The 22,264-nt window shown below is 39.8% G+C and overlaps 1 protein-coding gene across 5 annotated transcripts in view; it reads left to right on the top strand.

The window, feature by feature from the left end:
* ckn (CRK like proto-oncogene, adaptor protein) overlaps window positions 1–22,264 on the top strand; it is a 246,261-nt gene that overhangs the window by 146,379 nt on the left and 77,618 nt on the right. The window contains exon 1 of one of the 5 annotated variants that reach the window (XM_087342638.1): window positions 1,601–1,901. The exons of 3 other annotated variants lie outside the window; for them this stretch is intronic. In XM_087342638.1, coding sequence (XP_087198764.1) covers window positions 1,616–1,901 — 286 coding nt within the window. In that variant the 5' untranslated portion in view covers window positions 1,601–1,615. Of the gene's footprint in view, window positions 1–1,600; window positions 1,902–7,906; window positions 8,755–22,264 lie in introns of those variants that run through there. One more of the 5 variants, XM_087342640.1, reaches the window with a different exon arrangement.

Consider the following 22,264-nt stretch of genomic DNA (forward strand, 5'->3'; position numbering starts at 1 on the left):
TTTCGACCTCGTTTTACGCGTGTGTATCTTTGAAGCATTTTAACGTTTCCTCATTTCAGAAGAAATTTCAACTTTATCGGTTGATCAACCAGTCACGGACAGTGCGACACTGGAGCACGGGGCGCGATGCAACTCGCTAACCCAAACACGTTCAGTACAATTTCTTATTATACTTCATGACATCAGGTTTAATTTCTTGTGTGATCTTTGTAACGATGAGGCAGCGTGACATCAGCTTCGGGTCCCTTCCTTCGTGATTTCATTTTTTCTGGAGTTATTTAGTTCATAGGCAGTGGAAGAAGTATAAAGGCATTCAAATGTAGCAATTTCAAATAATATTTAGGTTCATGTCTCATCACCAGAACGTTAGCAAAAGCTAAGTAAGTGAACTATTAAACCTTTCGATAACGAGTTGAAGTTCGTACATTTGCAGTTGTTGGTGACAAAACTTTTTACTAGGGAGTTTAGACCAGATTTAATTTCGAGTAATGTTTCCTACTTTTCGGCTAAGAATCGTTTATATTCCCATACGTTATTTAAAATGTGAAGATTTTAATATACAGACTATAATTATATATATATATATATATATATATATATATATATATATAAGATAGTATAATTGCGTCATATTGTGAATCAAATATTAATTTTACACCTGAAGATGGTTCGATGAAACCGAAACATGTTGTAAAAATGTTCCAAATGTAAATCGATTATTCGATGTGGAACATAAAATGATATTTTAATTATCTTATTTGTAAATATTAAATTTTAAATATAATTGTGATTAGACGGACAATACCGAATAATTAATTTAATATATATATATATATATCCAACATTTTTGTTTAACAGAATCCGTTTTAACACGAATGAGCTGGTGTTTATTTATCGAACTGACTTCCATGATAAAAATTGAAGTCTGTACTGATTTATTGCTGATAATTTTGAATTTATGCTTTACACTTGTCGGCAGTTTTAATTAATTTTTTTATATATATATATGTTACTGTGCGTCAGTGATAAGACAGTTATCACGTGCATGGGCATATGACATATGACATGGGCATTTAAATGTATGTGTAACAAATTCATGGGGTTTGTGTACAAGTGGATGAAATAAACGGGAATGTGGTTGTTTGGCCTATCACCTAAATTACTTATCTTTCTTAAATTCAATATTAATTTAATTTCTATCTCTGTTGGCCCAATCGGTATTCAGCCCCAATTTACATGAAGTTTACTGAAATATTTTATTCTCAAGAATGGCTGATTGTACTGCAACATTGTTACATAATGTTACATAAAATGAAAATATCTTTATTTTTAAATGTTTCACGGTAGGGACGTTAGTTTATAGCCAAGTGCAATGCGATTTGTGTGCTGTTTTTAACTTTGTAAACGTATTTGTATTTGCGAAATTGCTCTGTCTGCATTAAATTAAATCAGAGTCGATTAGGTATGCAAATTCTTTAAAAAAAAAGCGACGCATTTCGAAAATACTGGTAAGGATTTTGAGACGTTCTCATGACCCGGCGGTAAAGATGCTGACATGATCATCTGGATTCTGATGCCGTGTCGTCTCTAGACTTAAGATGAAACATGACGCAAAATGTTTCTGAGCTTCGTTGACCGATACAAATGCACACATTGGTCAGAGAGCCTGGGTGCGGGGAAGGAGGATAGCGCTTACGGCATCTCCCCCTTGTCCTTTCCATATTCCCCTCTAACTATTGCGGAGATCAGGCTCACAGATATTTTGCGCCCACCTACAAGCCAAAATACAACGACCGAATTTTCACCTCATGTTAAAACTGTCTTTCTGTTCTTTGCAGGTGAGTTTTCTTATGCGCTACTTTACGTTTGGAGTCCAGAATCCACGTCGGTGACAGATATGGGTAAGTTTGGATGAGTGTATACAGTGACACCATTTGTGTTTGCTGATTTGTCAGATTTAGATAAGTAATCCTGCGTGAAGCAAGGACGTGACGTGTTTCACATCTTTCAGCGCACGAAATGTCAGATAACCAACCCAGAGTCGATACCAGAAATATCGAGCCTGTGGCTTGCGAGGTGAATTGTGCAGTCACGCCGCGGACATAGAAAAGGCACGATGATTCTCTTCCATCGACCAGACTACACACCGCAAGAACCCAGAAGACAGAAATCTTCATACTCACCGCTGTGAGAACCTCAAGTCTTACATAATTTAGTACCGTTGTTCTGCAGATGGATTTAAAGCCTGGTCATAATACAGCATTGTTCTGTGATGGCGTATTACAAAGATTAAATGTAATCTTATAAATCAGACTGAAACAGACTATATTTTGGTAATGGAATTTCGTGTATATTAGACAAAAATTATATACAGCAGTGGCTTGTTTTGGAGTTAATGACTGCCTTGATTCCACCCCAGAGACCCTAATTTATGAAAACGGAATGCCCAAAATTTTGAGCGGTACATTCAGAACAGTTTAATATGCGTGGTTTTCCTCCAGTTCTTCCTGGAGAAGATCTGGATTAGTAGCTTATTCGTTTCAGAAACTCAGTAGCTGTGTTTTCCTCAGACTATATATTTTTTATTGCTTCCATGAGATTACGTTCCTATGGAAGTGTGTCGATAACGAGTCAATTGTCCATCTCCTAGATGATACAGAAGCCGATGTGGAGCAGGTGTGGATTGATGTAGACGGAGGAGCCACTTCGTAGGATTTGAGATTTTCATGGCTGTGACTCCCAAGATGGCAGTCTTCTGGGTCGTAGCGTCGTGTACTCTGGTAGACGTTAACCAACGTTTCAGAGGTCATACTGCCTCCATCATCAGGGCGATGAGGATTTCTGTCTTCTGGGTTGTTGCGCTGTGTAGTCTGGTCAATGTTAACCAACGTTTCAGAGGTCATACTGCCTCCGTCATCAGGGCGATGAGTATGAAGATTTCTGTCTTCTGGGTTGTTGCGCTGTGTAGTCTGGTAGACTTCCACCAACGTTTCAGAGGTCATACTGCCTCCGTCATCAGGGCGATGAGTATGAAGATTTCTGTCTTCTGGGTTGTAGCGTCGTGTAATCTGGTAGATGTTTACAATCGTTTCAGATGCCCTTGCTCCTTCCATCATCAGGGCGGTGAGTCAAGAGCCACGTTGCCCATGAGATCAGATTATGTAGTGTCGATTTCTCTGACAATACTTGACTTTACAAGGCTTTTCCTCCAATATTCTGTCTGTAGTCGCTAGGGCTTTGTCCCGCTGGAACATTGTGATCGTGTGGTTGAATTCCATACGGGGCATGGATATATATGTCTGTGTTTTTATGTATTGCTTCGCTGTTTTTAAGTATATATGCCCTGCGATTGATCGATACCCCGTTCAAGAATTCTGACAGTGTTTGCAGATTGATGCTTTGAGAATTATTTCTGATACGGAATAATCCAGTGCCTGATTCACTGGAGTCGAATGAAATAAAGGTAATTGCGTTTTTGTGCTAATGGTTAAACTGCATCGATAACGTCATAAAATGCTGTTGGGACTGATAGTAGACAGCGTGACTTTGCCAAGGGTATCTCAGTTTTATCAAGTGTATCCGTCCGATAAAATTGAAGGTGCATTCATCATATCGATGTCAGCTACTGAGTGCAGTACTGAAGTAATTTAATCGATTGCATAATATTTATGAATTTCTCCTTCGATACCACGTTTCAAAGGACGTAGTCAGGAACGTACCACTGAATCGTATGATGTTCTGCTTAATAGAGTCCAGTCCACACCCACACTCTGTTTCCTTGATTCATTTTAATATTACCTAAGCAGACGTTAAATTTCTTAAGGTAGCCTCACGAGAATTTATGCCCAACTTCAGCTTTCGGTGTATAGGTACTCAACTAAAACCAAATTTAATCTAAATATGTTCAGTGGTTGTCTGCGATGATTCAGACAAATATGAATTCCCTATTATGAGTTTGTTTTGGACGGTTTGTTCAAAGCGTTGAGATCCGAGTCAGACTCTTTGCCGCCGTGATAACTCGCTCTTTCTTCGACGACGAAAAGCATTGCCCTACTGTTTAAACTGAACTTGAACGTTACATATAAGACGCGGATGAGCGCTGAGCTGGTCACCTATTAAGTTCCCCTTGTCAGTGAGAGAATTAATTAAAGAAACAGTGTGAATGGTTTTATGGAAATTGTGCGTCTTTGGGAATCCATTATTTAAAGAAGTTTGGTAAGAAACATTGTAGCCTGGAACTGTAAGTTAGAAATGTTGGCCTCATGCCATTTTTAATGCAATGGATATTGTAGTAACATTTCAAGTGTAACCTGCTTTCTAGCACGTTCACTCACTTGTATCCCGATAAACGCACCTTCTAATCTACTCGTGTAAATAAAGGTTGGATACCGAAATTCAAACTCGTCTGAATTATCTGTAAGATGTAAAGAGTAAGAATAATGTCCATATGATACGATGATTGAAATGTATGATGACACAGCTTCAACTGGCTTATCGGAGAGTCTCGAGATAATTGGCTATGATTAGCTTGTATTTACTTCAGGCGTGCATGTTTGTTATACGAACTTTGGGTAGTTGAAATGGCATTACCCTGCGATGTCTTATGGTGTCGGATATGCATTTAAAAATACAAATTGTATTGTCTTCAGTCCTTAAATAAAAAAAAATACATTGTGGTCTAGCGGTTAGAACGCTGGACTTGTAATCCTGGGGGTCTCGGGTTAGATTCCCGGCGGTGCCCGAATTTATAACTTGTGTTAGGCAAGGCCGTGGTCTAGGCAACACGGAGTTTTCCTCCGTGGCATCCCAACAATTACTCCATTCACACACAGAAGTAGGCAATGGCAAACCACTTCTGGATCATCTGCCAAGAACGTATATGAACAGGTCCCAGTCCGAGAAAAGGATGGAAGGATCCTGTTCATATGGACCTGTCGTCAGACAGAACACTAAATAATAATAAGATGAGGTGGTCTAGCGGTTAGAACGCTGGACTTGTAATCCTGGGGGTCTCGGGTTAGATTCCCGGCGGTGCCCGAATTTATAACTTGTGTTGGGCAAGGCCGTGGTCTAGGCAACACGGAGTTTTCCTCCGGGGGCTTTCCCGGTTTCTCCGTGGCATCCCAACAATTACTCCATTCACACACAGAAGAAGGCAATGGCAAACCACTTCTGGATCATCTGCCAAGAACGTATATGAACAGGTCCCAGTCCGAGAAGAGAAAAGGATGGAAGGATCCTGTTCATATGGACCTGTCGTCAGACAGAACACTAAATAAAATAAATTTCCACCGCATTCTGTGGTGGACATTTCGTGTTTCATCCAACCTGGTGAAGAGTTCCAGTGTCACGAAAAAGGCTCGTCAGAAGAAATGTTGTTGATTTTTTTTTGGTAGCACATGAGAATCGTGAAATACATCCCTAAATTCAATCTGGCAAGTTAAGTGACAATAAACACTCGTTGCCCTTTTGAAAAATACATGTGTTTACTGCTTCTGTTTGAAGGCAACTTGCGTGATCTGCATGGGCTCTTGTGAAGTCTCAGCGATTGAACTGCAACCATCTGGGGCTTTAGTTCGTACCCGATACTTTGCTGGGCTAGGGAGCCCTTTTTCCCCACAGAAAAAGTTGATTGACTTTCGGTTTTCGGATGTCTCATGAAATCCATAACACGAAATTTGGTTTATTATTGAGCGGCGTCTCTTTAGTTACCTTTAAATTCGTGCAAACGATTGTATTGTCGAACGATGAACAATCATGACCTGACCTGTCGTTTATGAAGAATGATAATCTATAAGAATGAGTTATTTTCTCCGATTATAATCGTGAAACAGCTAATTTTTTGGTTTTCCACGATCTGCTCATCGGGTCAACAGTTCATAAACTGCTTTCTTTCCGCAAGGGTCGGATGTGTTTTGGAAGTGAAAACACAATGGTTACTGTGCCACGATCAAGGGTTGCCCAAAATGACCAATATGCCCACACTGGATGGTTCGAAGGCTGTGAAAATATTTCTGTTCATGGAGCATCCAACATTTATTGTTGGAAATATTTTAATTATGCTGAAATATTTTTTTTTAATTTTGAAATTAATTTTAATGTTTTAGCATGAAAACTGTAATGGTTCATCGAGGCCATAAAATTATTCGGAGCTGGTAGCTGATGGCGTTTAAAGAATGGAACATGTCTGGTGCGAACTCGGTTTGTCACGACTGTGACTTTCCATGCAGATTAATGTAGGACAGGATACTGCGAGAGTGCGGAAGGGCAGTGTTTTTGTTTGATACCATCGCTTGTCAATTAGAGACGTGATTAACCTAATGGTCCGGAATTTGAATGGCTTTTATAATGCCCAGTTGAAGACTGCGCTGATAATGAACGCTGCATATGCAACACGCCCCTGAGCAGATGTTCACTTGGCTGGTGTGCGCTGCGTCAACTTTGAGATTTCCTATCCCTCGAGTTACGATACCTTTCTTTCCTTATAATTATTTATTTATTTATTTAATTCATTTGTTTTCTATATTCATCCATATTCATTAATGTTTCTTTGAATCATTTACTTCACAGACCGATGTAAACATCAAAATCATCACTTCAAACAATAAAGTTGATCCATTATATGAAAATATCTGGACACGAACACCTCAAAAAAAACTACACTACGAAAAAATTGTAAAAATTGTAATTGAGTTTTAAATTTATTAATATAATTTTACACCTGATGATGGTTTAATAAAACCGAAACATGTTGTAAATGTTCCAATTGTAAATCGATTATTCGATATGGAACAAAGAATGATATTTTAATTATTGTAATTATCTTATTTTAAATACATTGTGATTTGACGGAAAACCAAATAATTAATTTTAATTTCATCTGCAAATTTGCTTCTCGCCCATTTGTTAATTTCTTAAAGGCTGATTAATACCCACGTGTTTATGAAACCAATACAAACTGAAATTGGCTGCTCTGGGATGAAGCATCCTGTAGTCTGGTATATATATTTATTGGAGTTTTATACGAGCTTACTATCTCCATTATTATAACCTGCGAATTGGGAGGGGGGCGGTGCTCCCCTAGGTTAAGTATGCCATTATAAACGACCCTGAACCTCTTCCTGTCTGATTCATAGCAGGTTCGTGCGATGTACCATTATTTGAGTGCATCCTGATCGAATCTCTTCCGGAGGACATTTGGTGGCTGTGCCGCTACGTCTAGGAAAAGCGGTAACCGACCAGTGACCGCGCATGGCGGAAAGGCCGCACTGTGCCACTAACACAGACCCTTCATGATGATACTTCTATCCTATTACACGCTATACAACTATATGCTTCGCAGTTAAATCTGCATAATTGATCGTCTCACGATTGCTGGGATATAAATTTTCCACCTTATTTTCCAGAAATTGTATTTGTACAGAGTGAACATTACGTTTAATTTTGATCTTTGTAAGTGGAAACTACGCGCCATTGTTTCCCTACCTGCCCCCTCCCCTCTCATCTTCCTTGTTGCCACTGACCCCTCCCCTCTCATCCCTACCAGTGCCGTGGGCCCCCACCTCTCTCAATATTTAAAAACTCAGTTCCTACCTCAAAGAAAACACAATGCTTTATTGACCAAAGATCAATTTGTAATGCTGTTTCGGGAGATAATACTTGTTTATTTTGAGAATCACAGGAGCCCCAAAAATATATTTTGTGGTTAGTGTTATTAATTGTTCATACAAGTAGCACATATAACTGCGACTTTAACAATTAAGGTATGCGTGTGAGCACTTTGGACTTCGCACACTTCAGAATTTCTTGAACTTTACACGTGACGAAAGTGTTATCTGTTTGTTTTATCCGGTGATATTATAATTGCCTTGAAGAACAGATGGGAGGAGAAGACGCGTTGATGACTACGTAGTTCATATTAAGTCACAGCCAAGTATACATGTGGTAACTGCAAACGGATCTGGGAAGGTCGCGACGGGTCGTGCTGTGTGCTTCGTAGCCAATCCCTGACCACGTTAGTTACATCGTGTTTAATACCCGCTTCCGCTGTCATGTTCGATCTTCCTTCGCTGAGCAATGATACAAACACTGGAATATGAAATGGGTGAATAACTTCTGTCCGAATAAATTAACGTGTTGAGGTCGGTGAAAGATTCTTGACAAATGTTAAGAGATGTTAAAATGTTGCTTTAATTTTGAACTGTGAAGTAATTAGAAAGGAAGTCGAGTGTTGGTATATTTTGACTGGATTTGCTTTTTGGTTGGAAGTTTCTTTCACTCGTGTTGGTAGTGTTTTTGATAGCCGTTGCGGTGTGAAATTTCTGCGACAGTCGTCTACTGCACTTGCGTGTGATTGTCTGAGCTTCGTGTTACAGGTTCAAGTTGGGAGTCGGTGGAACAAACAACTGTCGGACTTTGAATGTTTTACTCAGTTTTTGTTACACACGGCGTATTCTGCGAATGTAGAACTCGTAACGCTTTGTCTGTTTCACTTCGGGCCTCGTGTTTATTTAGATTTACATTTAAAATTGAGGTTCTTATGCAACCTTAGTTGTGAGTAGAAATATACATCGTGATATGTTCCGGATGGATATGCTACAGTTAAATGTTATTTGATTATTTACTGTAAATCAACTGTTTAAGCGGAGTTTGTATACTTAGAATCTCTTTTATACGTGTTTCCAAGAATCGCTATCTTCAAGATGTGTTTGTGGTCGTGGATTACTGCAGTTTTTCCCACCAGGAAAAAAAGAGGTAATGAATACAATTTGTTATGTGCTATTATGTGTTTGTTGTGTTATGTGTACACATTTATCTTCTCTTCTCATTCTTGTTCATAACCCATGTTTCGTTTTAAAATCATGGAGTCGGTTCAGACACACTGAATTATGTAAACCTTCGCAATCGCTTTTCATTTGTTTTCAAAAATTGCCCTCCAATTAATTTATTATATGTTTATCTAATTAAAGGTTTAAAATAATAATTTATTTTGTGATTTAGTGCTCATTAAACAGCATAAATATTTATTATTTTGTGTTTAGTGTTTTTAGTTCTATCACAGCCTTTCGGTTACTTCGCGAGGTAAATATTGCATTGTTTTGTGCTGTATTATAACACATAATACACACTTTAGATCATTAAAAGTATATGGCATTTACTTGTGAGTCTTAAATTCCGAAAAAAAAATTTGAAATGTAGACCGCTAAATAAATCTGTCGCGTAATACGTACGTGTATACGTTGAAATTGAAATAAGAACCACGAGTTCTGGAAATTCAATTACTATGCAAGCATTTTCGTATCGGAATGTATGAGCTAAAGGCGTATTTTAATTCTGATTTGAATGTAATACGCAACGTATGCAATATCAGAACATATAAAATATCCGAGGTGTTTAGTGGATGAAGGTAGACTGTGTCAACAGAACGTGTTTTTGCAAGGTACATATTTCTCTCCTTTGGGCGAGGCAATGCGTAAAACAAAACATAACCCCCATCATATCCATTTGTCTCGCGTTACATTAATTGGTCAACCCAATTAAATCCTCTGTAATATCCCATTAATAAACGATCTTGATTCTAAAGTTTCGATTCATGTGAGTTTATGGATTATCTTGCAATTTGGTTTGGATACTGGGGTGGAGGGACAATGAATTACTGGACAAATAGCTGCTGTGCGCGGTCTCTGATACAGTCTGCATTCCCTGGGGACGGTTTGTTCAGTGAGGCAGTTAGCGGGGTCATAACTTTGCTACTGTGTAGGGGTCTTTAATATTCCTGTGAGCCTTAAAGTTACGACCCTGTGATAGTAATCATTAGCAATTTTGTAACGTTGGCAGAAATAGCCACCGCTCCTACCGCGGTCCCGCCATATTGTGTTCTAGGTCGACGGAGCGTGGAAACCTACGGGGTGCGTTCAGGTATTTCGCTACGGAGCAGATACTGAAATAATAACAAGCTCTTTTTTATTTTGTAACGAATCCCTGAACGTGAAAATCGTGCACAGTGTTTGTGGTGTGTTTTTAGGCCCCTTTGAATCTCTGAGGAGCGCCTCTTAAAACAGCTTCGTCTGTCCGTACGCTTGAAATAACTCGAGAATGGCCGAACGGATTTTAATGAAATTTAAAACTGGCGGACAAAACCCCCAAATACTACTTTTTCATATTATACTTTCATTTTTATTATGACAGTTTCGAATGAAGTGGTCTAATGGTAACAACAAGGTGAAATGTTCGTGATGCATCGTGAAATGATAAGCTGAGCGTGATTTGGACGATGTTAACGTTATTATGGCTGAAATTTTTTTTTTTTAAACATGTGGCCATGGAATTATTATGCGACCTTCGCCCTGCGCACTACTAACTTTGGAAGAATAATAATAATAACCTGAAACATATGTTCGGACCGTTAACTATGTTAAGAAAGAGTTTCAGCTCTGGCACACGTTCATGAGTTCTCTTCGTATGTTGTTTTCATGTCCTCTCTTTGTAATATGTGTCTCTAAGAACTTTTAATTTTTTGTTTTCCTTAAGGTGGCTTCTTAACAAATTTATTTTGTTACATAATATTTTCCATTTAAATAACCGTTATCTAACATCATCAGACTTACACCGCATTGCAACCCTTCTGCGATTTTTTATTTGAATATGTATCATCTTCCTCCGTTTCTAGGTAGCCGGTCCTCCTGTGTCCTTTTTTTAATTCTCGCCCTTATTCTTGTTACGAAGAATTCTATACTGTATAATTTTGCGTTTACCGTCTTCGTCCCCCCCCCCCCCACATCGCTTCAGAAACTTGTTCATATAACAAGGGTCCTTTTAACAGTGGATGGGAGTGAAGTGTAATTTTAATAATTTTTTCTCAAACCCTCCCATTTTCTGCTACCGTTTGTTATTCTCATCGGTTTTTACCCTCCACCTGAATTCCGCAAGCCCCTGGGCAAGTCGTTTATTCCATTTAGGTTGCCTTTTTACGAAATAATGGTCCTGTTGAGTCACAATTCCGTATTAGATTTGTGTCGTAACTTTGTATTGTGTAGGTCTGGGTCTGTGTTCGTTCCGTAACTGTTTGTGGAAGAAATTAGCGTGTAGCAGCGGAATATCAGAAGGCAGATTAGTGGGGTAGATGCCGCTGACGGAGGGAGGGAGGGAGGGAAACGTCTTATTTCGGCAGATGTAGTAAAGAACGTATATCTACGATTTGAAATTCGCTACGTTGGTTCAGTGTTTTGGCCGTATATCCATGAAAGCTGAGATAGAATGTGAGAGAGCTAGGAGAAGAAGAAAACATGATGATGGGTGCAGTAAGCGACTGTGAAACGTCGGCCAGTTTCTATAGAAGACTATGCGTCGCAACCTGAAAGACACGCCATCTTAATTAAATATGAACGGCGGTAGGAGAAAGAAATGGAAAATGATGAAAGAGAGAGACAGACACTGAAAGAAAGAAAAATGAGATGATGAAAGAAAGACCCGGGGGGGGGGGGGGGGGAAGAGGACAAAATTGTTGTTGGGGCTTCCTACTTCAACAGTAAGACTGTTTTTATCGTGGAAATGGGAACGCCTGCCGTGTAGTCGAGCCCGCTAAACTCTACTGGTGAATGTGTTGCCTATGCTGCACGGCGTTCGTTGAGACAAAGATTGCGGTGCAAAACATCGTCCATACTGTTAAGCTTCTGTGTATTGACATCTAAAAAGGAAGCGCTCAGTGATACATAACTGAATGCTTACCCTGTTTCAGATATTATATTATTCCGTAACTGCGACGGGGAACTTATTGTATTTATAGACACCCGAAGTTAATTTTAAATATTCTTTGCGATTGTGAGTGTTAATATTTTGTTCTTGTCCGCCAGTATGTCGGTGAGTCACCAAAACGCCGTGTCGTGTTATCTTGTCAGGGTTTTGATGTGGAGTTTCATTGGACGGCCCTTGTTATCGCTTGACTCGTTCTTACGCCAGTATTTAAATTGCCGACATCATTCATTACGCCAGTATTTGCCCCGAGAGTAATTCCTATTGATCACCAAAGGAGTTAATTGACGTAGTCTGCTACTTCCAGAAAGGCGCTTGTGGGAGGTTTTTGCGGCTGTTTTAGAAACGTACGTACAGATTCTGTGACGCACGTACTCCCGTGCAAAATTAATATAATTTTGGAATATTGCGCCTTTGCAGTTCTGACGTACTCCATATAACATCGGTTTTTGGTGCGAAATTTACAATGATCGCGTTAAATTTCATAAATAATTTAAGCATATCGTAGAATTGTAACCTGTAAATAGCTCAAGTCACCGAGTGGCTACAAATTGTTTTTTTTTTTAAATTTTCTGTGTTTGTCCAGGATATGAAGAAAATTGAAATTTAGTAATTTAGTAATCATTTCAAATATTTTTCCCCCTCATTTGATACACCAGCATCGAGGACTGCTGTTGAATTATTCTTTCCCCCATTTTCCCATATTTTCTTTATTTATTTAGTTATAATTCATTCTTCTTTCACTCCACTCTTTTGATGTTTATTTATTCCTATTTTTCTCGGCCTTTTTCTCTTGTATCTTTCTACTTCGTTTCACTTTTCGGACAGAAAAATAAAGACCGATTCCTGTGTGACCTCTCGATGGATACGTTGGTCGTAAAGCAACAACGCGACCCGATACGTGGGGTATGCCCTGAACGAGTCTCGAACATCTGACCCTCTGCAACAGATCTGTAATTACATCGTTAGCATGCTTCGTATTCGGTTATTCTAATAGACTGTTCGTAGATTTCTGTCTTCTGGGTTCTTGCGCTGTTAGTCTGGTCGATGTTTACCAACGTTTCAGAGGTCATACTGCCTCCGTCTTCAGGGCAACAACCCAGAAGACAAATCTTCATATTCATCGCCCTGATGATGGAGGCAGTATGACCTCTGAAACGTTGGTAAACATCGACCAGGATACACAGCACAACAACCCAGAAGACAGAAATCTTCATACTCATCGCCCTGATGATGGAGGCAGTATGACCTCTGAAACGTTGGTAAACATCGACCAGACTACACAGCGCAACAACCCAGAAGACAGAAGTCTTCATACTCACCGCTGTGAAAACCTCAAATCTTACTCAGACTGTTCGTAGCTTTACTCAGGCCCTCCAGTCGTATTTTGGGATAGTAGGCATATGTAAAAAGGCTGTAATTTCTTTGGTACGCATTTTTGCTGGTTAACCATTCACTATGGTCCTCAGACTTAACGTTGTATAATCTGGCAGTTGTAAAAGTACACGCTTGCGCGATTTTGACTTATTATGTTAAACCAAGTTTGTTTTATTCCACGTCGCTGTATGCCGAAGTGTGAGGATGATAATTTGCATGTTCCCCCCTTTTATCCACAGCGCTCTCCTTGGTCTGAGGGAAGAAACGGATGGGTCGCTCAATAGATCGCCTTGGCAGGTATCAGCCACCCCCCCACCCCCGGGCGTGGCACATTTTACTGATGGCTGCAGATGGGTTTGCGAAAGGCATCTATAGCATGGGCCGGCGGTCAGGGCCTGGGGCTTACGATTCCATTCGGGTTTTTTCCCTACATCAATTTCGGGCTATTTTGGCACAATATAGGCTTCATAGTTCCGTAGCTGGTGGATGCATGAAAGGGAAGTGGTTTTTTGTAAGCAGATCATATCCTGGTTTATCGGGAAAAAGTTGACGATGGGAGAAGTTTAAGAAATGTAAGAATTTTTAACGTTTGAACTGTTAAACAGAATTGGTTCGGTTGTGATATCTGGAAACGATGTCGAAAGTTTGTAATGCTTTTTGCAAGTCCTTTATGTTCTGCTTTAGAAAGGAAGTTGACGACAGGAAAATCGTGTTTGAACCGTCAAACAGAATTGCTTCAGTTGTGGTGAATAGGAATACATATAGAAAGATGTGATTCGGAGAAATAAAATTATGATGTTGCATGGCTTATTTAATGACGCGTCGATATTGGTTTTCTGTGTGAACTTACAGGTAGATGCAAGCTTTGTTGGGAAACGTACGAATTCCATCTTTATCCCTTTCTGAAGGTCATTTTGCACCATCCTGCCTTTCTGCGCCTCAAAATAGAAGCAATTTTGAAACGTCTTTTAAAAAGCAAGGATAATTCAGTCAGTCAAGAAATAGGACATGACAAAGATGGTCGTGAAGATGGCTGTGTTCTGTGTTTGTAGCGCTGCGTAGTCCGGAAAAAGTTTACGAACGTTTCGGAGGTCCTTGCTCAATTATCAGGGCGATGATTCCAAAAAACGTTCGTCAATTTTGAGACTACGCGGTACATCATCCCAGAAGACAACCATTTTAATTTCTGAACAAGATTTCATTCACTCTTTGCACTTCATTATTAAATATGTATAAAAGGGGGTTGAATTCTTTATCTCGCGTCGCAGCGGTTTATAAATACGTAAGTGGCCTTGGTTTTGGATGTTTTAACCATCCCTACAATAGCAGCTACCCCTATCATCGTCGTATGCTATTCAGCGACCCCTCAAACGATACGCTTGAGGTGGGGTGGTTACAAGGGGTTGCGTCGGCACCAGCTGCCCTCTGACATCACCGTTGCGTCAAATAACTTACGTGTGTGTGTGTGTGTGGCTTTGAAAATGAAATGAATTATTCGATCTCGGTTACTGAGCTACTGAAATTCATTTCACTTTATTACTTTGAAAATTAATTGAAATAATGTTGGGGTTGTTTGTGCCCTTTGTATTGTGTGGTCTTTTGATTTATATGGATGTCAAAACCATTTCACTACATATGACTACAAGTCATATCTCATTGTCCTATTTCTGATTTTTAATATCTTGAAGTGAGATTTTCAGTGCAGTGGCTTACGGATGTGCAGGTGTGAATGGAACAAGGGACGAAGTTGATTATATTTATTCTGTACTTTGCATGTCTTAAAAATTGTCGTTTGAAATGAGTTAAGAGAATCGTTCGCTTGTATGGAAGGAACTGTTCGACAAGTTATGTAAACATTTATTCGACTATCAGAGGATGTATTTTTCATTCGCGGTGATTTCATTGACCTCAACAGCTGTAATGTCACAAGCGCCCTTCGCAAAGGTAGAAATCTGTCGGTCCATTTGCTAACTTGTTAAATATTAATATCCTGGCCGGGATTCGAAAACGTGATCAATGCTTTCATTATAATTCCGTTTTGTCCCTGTGGACATACGAAGAAACTGAGTTAAAGTTTCACGTCGTTTTTAACTTACTGTTATTTAAGAGCAATTAAAATTCTGTTTTCCATGATCTGTCGTATCCGATGTACCAACGAGTATCACACATTCTGGCATATGTTAGCCACATTTTAAAGCTTCCATGTAAACATGATTTAAAGCTTTTGAAATATGAGATAGTTTACATTACGTGGATAATTTAACAGCTTTCAAAATACATCAAAACCTATTCTGAATTCCTGCGTGTTCTGATTCACTTCATGATGTATGTATGATCGGGTAGCGGACACCGAAACTCGTCCTGCAGTCAGTGTTTGGCGTATTTGACGGGTGTGATGTGCTCGATGGCTATCTAGTTGCTCTGCTTTGTGCTTCAATGAAACATTGAAACTCAGCTAGTGCGCAGGGAAATACAGAAGGAAAGGGAAGACGGGTAAATAGACATACATTGATAAGAAATAGACGACTTTGTTATAGGCGAATTATAAACAGGCAAATAGATGTATGATTTGAGGGTTTCACATCTATTTGTCTGAAGATTTCTGTCTTCTGGGTTGTTGTGATTCATCGCCCTGGTGATGGAGGCAGTATGACCTCTGAAACGTTGGTAAACATCGACCATACTACACGGCGCAACAACCCAGAAGACAGAAATCTTCATACTCATCGCCCTGATGATGGAGGCAGTATGACCTCTGAAACGTTGGTAAACATCTACCAGACTACAGGGCGCAACAACCCAGAAGACAGAAATCTTCATACTCATCGCCCTGATGACGGAGGCAGTATGACCTCCGAAACGTTGGTTAACATCGACCAGACTACACAGCGCAACAACCCAGAAGACAGAAATCTTCATACTCATCGCCCTGATGATGGAGGCAGTATGACCTCTGAAACGTTGGTAAACATCTACCAGACTACACGGCGCAACAACCCAGAAGACAGAAATCTTCATACTCATCGCCCTGATGACTGAGGCAGTATGACCTCCGAAACGTTGGTTAACATCGACCAGACTACACGAGGCAACAACCCAGAAGACAGAAATCTTCAGACAAATAGATGTGTAGTTAAACAGATGTAGCGTTTAGATAAGGAAATAGATGAATACATATGTGTGTGTGTGTAAAATTAAAATTGTGTATATGCTCACTTCTAGCTTGAGAACGAATAGACCGATTCGCATCAAACTTGGTATGGTTGGAATGATTACAGGACAAAAAGGCAGTGACTGCCATGGGCGTTATTTTGATTGTTCATGTAAACTGAACGTACAATATTTAACCCTAAATTTTGACACCTGCTGTACTTAGTATACTCTAATCCCCTTTCCTCACCTCCGCTATGCTTTTTAAGGGTTGTAAGGGGGAAAGAAAAACGGGCACATTCCCGTCTGTTCTTCCACTACAGGGTGCTGCGTCTTCTAATTCCAGTAAGACGATTATGCAAATTGGCTCTCTTCTCATTCTGCAGTCTTGCATACTACGTCTCTGCCTTCTTTGCTTCTCGTTCATAGAGACTTAATTAAAAGAGAAATATAAGATCTTGGTACAGGGACAGAAGCTACGCGAAGGAGGAAATCCGAACATTTTCCGCCCCCCCCCCCGCCCCCCCTTTCTCTTCCTCTCGTAAGACCCGTCGTCCTATTTCAGACTCCGTAAAGCCGATCGTCGGTTTGATGAGTCTCCAGTTTGGGGTCCATTAGAATACAAACTTTTTGCTCAGTATAATTGAGCGAATCTGATAAAAATAACAATTTCTTTCCGAAAAAAAGTGATAACCGAGACGGTGATAAGAAGATCAGTACTTACACTTTTTGTCAAAAATTAAGCACGACCGTGTTCTGATATAAACGATGACAAAGTTGTTTTTTCCAGTTTGGAGTAGACTGCGTTTTTAAAGGCGTTAGCGAATTTGCTCGATTCTTGAGCGGTTTTCATTTATTGCAGATGCAAATGTGAAACCGCCAAGTTCTCAACACTACCTGAACAGACCATGTTCTTCCGTGCCGTGACTCCATATAGACTCATAGGTAGATAACAACGTTTCGGAGAAAGATACTCTTTCCATCTTCAGGGCTGAATTGTTTCAGTTTATTCTACAAAATTTATAAATTCAGATATGGGAAATACAGTTTCTTTAAGGAATGCCAGCGATGCTTTCGTAAACCGGAAATGAAATTCGCTCGCAGACTCCGCCAAAACCCGCCGTAGCCTCTTTTGAACTAGATTTCAGTTCTTTCCGCTTCGCACGATTGGTACACTCGCACAGTTAAGAGGGAGAGACATTGGTTGTTATATCAGGAGTCGATAGATTGCAACCAGCCCGTGAATATACGTCCGTGCACACTGTGACAGGAGCAGGGGACCTGGGCAGATGTTTTGCGACGGGGTAAATGACATTGCAGTCCAATGATTATTTGTTTCTCTGTGCTCCTTTCTTGTATGCAAATGGAAGGTAGTGTCGACATTAGCTTGAAGGACGCAGACCTCCACGAGGACAGGGAGGTTTGTCTCATGTGACTGGCTGTAGGCAAACCCGACTTCAACCCTACCATAAAGGCAGCATTCTGGCCAACAGAGCAGAAAGCTAATATTTGGTATTGCCCATTCAACGCAGTCGAGATTACCAAAGCTGTGACATGACGAAACCAAATGTACACAGGAGCCTGCAGCTTGAGGGATTGTAACACTTGTACTGCATTGCCATGGACTGCAAATACAATAAATATCAATGAGTTTGACGTTGTCAGAAGTCTTTTCAGTGGCCAACTATGAGCTTCTCAAAGAAGGATTCTTCTGCACAAAGTAGGTTTTAAAGAAATCCTTGATGATAAGACAGGAAGGTGAGAGTTTTTGTCGAGATTTCAGGTTCTCACAGCGGCGAGTATGAAGAATGCTGTCTTCTGGATTGTTGCGCCTTGTAGTCTGGTATCAGGAGGAATCAATGGCCTCTGAAACGTCACCAAACTCCTACCAGACTACACGGCGCAACAATCCAGAAGACAGTCAACTCCAAGCATTCCTCTAATTTATATAATCTTCTTTAACATAATATTGGTTTCTTACTGCCATCCTCAAATACCAGAACTTCCATATCCGAAGGATTAATAGCTGTTTGTATGTTATTATTTTGTCCTATGTGTTGTAAGCGAGACTTGGGGCATTACTTAATTTTCTCTGCTTTTATTTTCGAAACCTTTCTTCAATGTTATGGGACGTGAATTATGGAATAATTTAATTTGTTTTAATTAGGAGGGAACTAGGCTCTGACATTCCAGCTCTCTGCTTTTAATCATCTTGGTGACGCATCAGCGAAAGTACTTGCTTCGGCCTGAAATATCATCTCTCGAATCGTGTGTCCTTGGAAGAAACATAAGCATTCTTGATCCTCATGCGTGAAACTCGGCACTGAACTGAAGTGTTTTGGTGTTTAAACGCAGTGGGCATTGGGTCACTGAATTAATTGCCTTCTCATGTTGTCATTGACTTCGATGCACTTGGCACTTGTACACTTCCACAAGGTCTCCAACATAACAGATGACTTGTAGACCGTGGAACACGCCTAGAATGTTTGTTTATAGGTTTGTGTATGTAACTTGTTACGAATTATAGAGATTTCTAGAATGTACGTTGTCAGTTTTACTCTTCGCCTATCTTTGTTTCAAGGGAGAGTAGGCCTTACAGAGCACTGTTAAGGAAGGAATTTTACTAGAATTTGATTCCCGGTAGGAGAAGTCAAAGTCCTGAAACTAGATATATAATGAGATGATAAAGTTGCGTCATATTGTGATAAATATATATTTGTTTAAATCTTGTCAGTCTAATCACAATAAAATTCCTATTAAAAATATTAAAATATTACTATAATTAACATTTAAATATTTATTTTTAAAATATTAAAATATTGCTATAATTAACATTTAAATATTTATTTTTAAATATTTAAATGTTAATTTAATATTTAATAGGAATTTTATTGTGATTAGACTGACAAGATTAAACAAATATAAATATATAATATCTCAAGGGCCTTGTATTTTTTTAAACAGATTCTAAACGTCATTAGAACCACATACAAAGTAAAGTTGTTTTGATTATATTGCTTCCGGTGAAGGAACTTTGGAATTTAATTACGCTTTAAGTAAGGTACAGACCGTGTTTAAATCTGTAAATGCATTCGTAATGAGATTATTTGGACAACAGAGGGCGTCTGTGGGTCGAACCAAGGGCCCTATGTTTACATAAATGTATTTTGATATTAATTCTACTCTTACATGAAACGTTTTTACTTGCGTTGCTGTCCTTGGGCGAAGAATTTTCGAGCAAGCTCAAGAGAACTCTCTGTTAGTCTGCGACACGTGTAATTTATTCTTGCCTTCTGATTGTTCTGGATTGGTACGCAAAGAGGCGTGTATTTTGTTTGTGTCGTAATTCATTAGCCTCCTGAAAGAAGTTGTGTTTCTTGTACGCTGCGATTTAAAAGCCCTGTGATGCTGATGACTTCAATTTGTATTAAAGAACCGCTTTCAGGGGCAGTGGCGTGCAGTTTTACTCCTCCCGCCTTTGAATATATAATTTAATGATTGCGAACAAGTGATTTCGATGCAGACTCAAAAATATTTATTTCTATCGACAAAAGAGTGTTTTCGGAACGTTTAATTTGATTGTTATTAAGAGATAATATTGAAATGTTTTAATCTTTCGTTAACTTTATATATAATTTATATTCGCTTGTAACTTTTGATGTGCGTGTAATAATAAACAGTAGGACTCACTTCAGAACACAGATTACCTTTTGTTGGATTGATTTCTATGTCAGGTTTTGCGAGCAGAAATGTTTTATAAGTACGATTTCAGGTTTCCACGGTGGTGAGTACGAAATTGCCGTTTTCTGGGTGGTAGCGACGTGTAGTTTGGTAGTAGTCTACCGACGTTTCAGAGGTCCTTGTTGCCGCCATCAGGGCGATGAGTAAGATGCACTCGTGGAATCGATGGAAATATTTCTGAAAGATACACATAAAATTATCCTCACCTATTATTATATAAATTTTAAAAAACAATTTTGTAAGCAGACATATTTCTGGATTTTTTTTCCCCGGAGGTTTGCACACCACTGATCACCTGTTGCGGTGATTGAACGGAATTTGTATTGAAGATCCTCAGTATGACACCACGTGAATGGAGAGGCTTTTGTTTAGACTCGTCTCGCCCTAGAACGATCAGTTGCAGACATTGCGCTGTGCCTCTGTGATATGGAAAACGCGTGTTTCCGCAGACCCCTCCTCACATGGCACTCGATATGAGAGAGGAAATAAAATTTGTGATTGAGAGCCCTGATCGAGAATGAGACGAGACTCTGGGGCGCCAGTACTGGTGAAGTACCGTCAAGTTTCGGCGACTTGTTTATAATGATAGCGTTGTCGCAAAAGTCCATGTAGCGCCGTGTCTGGTAGTAATTTACTAACGATAAAGAGGTCCTTGCTGCCACCTTAATGTCTTCATCGTATTTTGCGGTTAGCAATTAATGAAGATTTCTGTCTTCTGGGTTGTTGCGCTGTGTAGTCTGGTAGATGTTAACCAACGTTTCGGAGGTAATACTGTCTCCGTCATCAGGGAGGTGAGTATGAAGATTTCTGTCTTCTGGGTTGTTGCGCTGTGTAGTCAGGTCGATGTTTACCAACGTTTCGGAGGTCATACTGCCTCCGTCATCAGGGTGATGAGTATGAAGATTTCTGTCTTCTGGGTTGTTGCGCCGTGTAGTATGGTAGATGTTTACCAACGTTTCAGAGGTCATACTGCCTCCGTCATCAGGGCGATGAATATGAAGATTTCTGTCTTCTGGGTTGTTGCGCTGTGTAGTCTGGTCGATGTTAACCAACGTTTCAGAGGTCATACTGCCTCCATCATCAGGGCGATGAATATGAAGATTTCTGTCTTCTGGGTTGTTGCGCTGTGTAGTCTGGTAGATGTTAACCAACGTTTCGGAGGTAATACTGTCTCCGTCATCAGGGAGGTGAGTATGAAGATTTCTGTCTTCTGGGTTGTTGCGCTGTGTAGTCTGGTCGATGTTTACCAACGTTTCAGAGGCCATACTGCCTCCATCATCAGGGCGCTGAGTATGAAGATTTCTGTCTTCTGGGTTGTTGCGCCGTGTAGTATGGTAGATGTTTACCAACGTTTCAGAGGTCATACTGCCTCCGTCATCAGGGCGATGAATATGAAGATTTCTGTCTTCTGGGTTGTTGCGCTGTGTAGTCTGGCCGATGTTAACATCGCAACAGCGCAACAACCCAGAAGACAGAAATCTTCATACTCATCGCCCTAATGACGGAGGCAGTATGACCTCTGAAACGTTGGCTAACATCGACCAGACTACACGTCGCAACAACCCAGAAGACGGATATCTTCATACTCACCGCTGTGAGAACCTCAAGTCTTACATACCAATTAGTTGTTTGCAAAATGGGGTGGGGGGATTAAAGTGATTTTTTCCCCGGCTGGTTTGTGTGCGCGGTTTTTTTTTAATATATATATATATATGCATGTATGTGTGTACTGGTAATATAAATACTTCAAGAAAGTTTAGTCCCCTCGGTATCTTTACTTCATGATGTATCAAAATAAATTTACAGCATGCAATACAGTTGGCAATCATGAAGTCGCATTATTTAACTTGTCATGTTTCCGAGGACAATCGTAAACTTTGTACCAACGAATGCTTGTTGCTTACAGGACAGTGAATTAGCATATATAGTGATATTTTAAACCACACGGATGGAATAGTGTCGGCCGGGTTCATAAGGGCAAGTTCTCAGGTTGTTATTAAATTATCCCACTAAGTTTCAATGTTGCTGACATCTCTGATGCACCATCGATATACAGGAGAATTTAAAAAGCATAGTATATGTTATTCTATTATTTTCGAATAATTACACAGTAAACAAACTAATGGGTCAGATGAACTTTTCTGCTCAGTTTCCCCACATAGACGACCTGGGTTCGAGAATTCCCATCCTAAATTTTTCTCAGGTCTCCTTTAGTATTCTTCCACTAGCCATTCCATTGTTTTAT

Source organism: Zootermopsis nevadensis, unplaced genomic scaffold (genome assembly GCF_977971745.1).
Source record: "Zootermopsis nevadensis isolate Lab colony 2312 unplaced genomic scaffold, Znev_1.0 Znev_ptg000003l, whole genome shotgun sequence".
NCBI classification, from domain to species: domain Eukaryota; kingdom Metazoa; phylum Arthropoda; class Insecta; order Blattodea; family Termopsidae; genus Zootermopsis; species Zootermopsis nevadensis.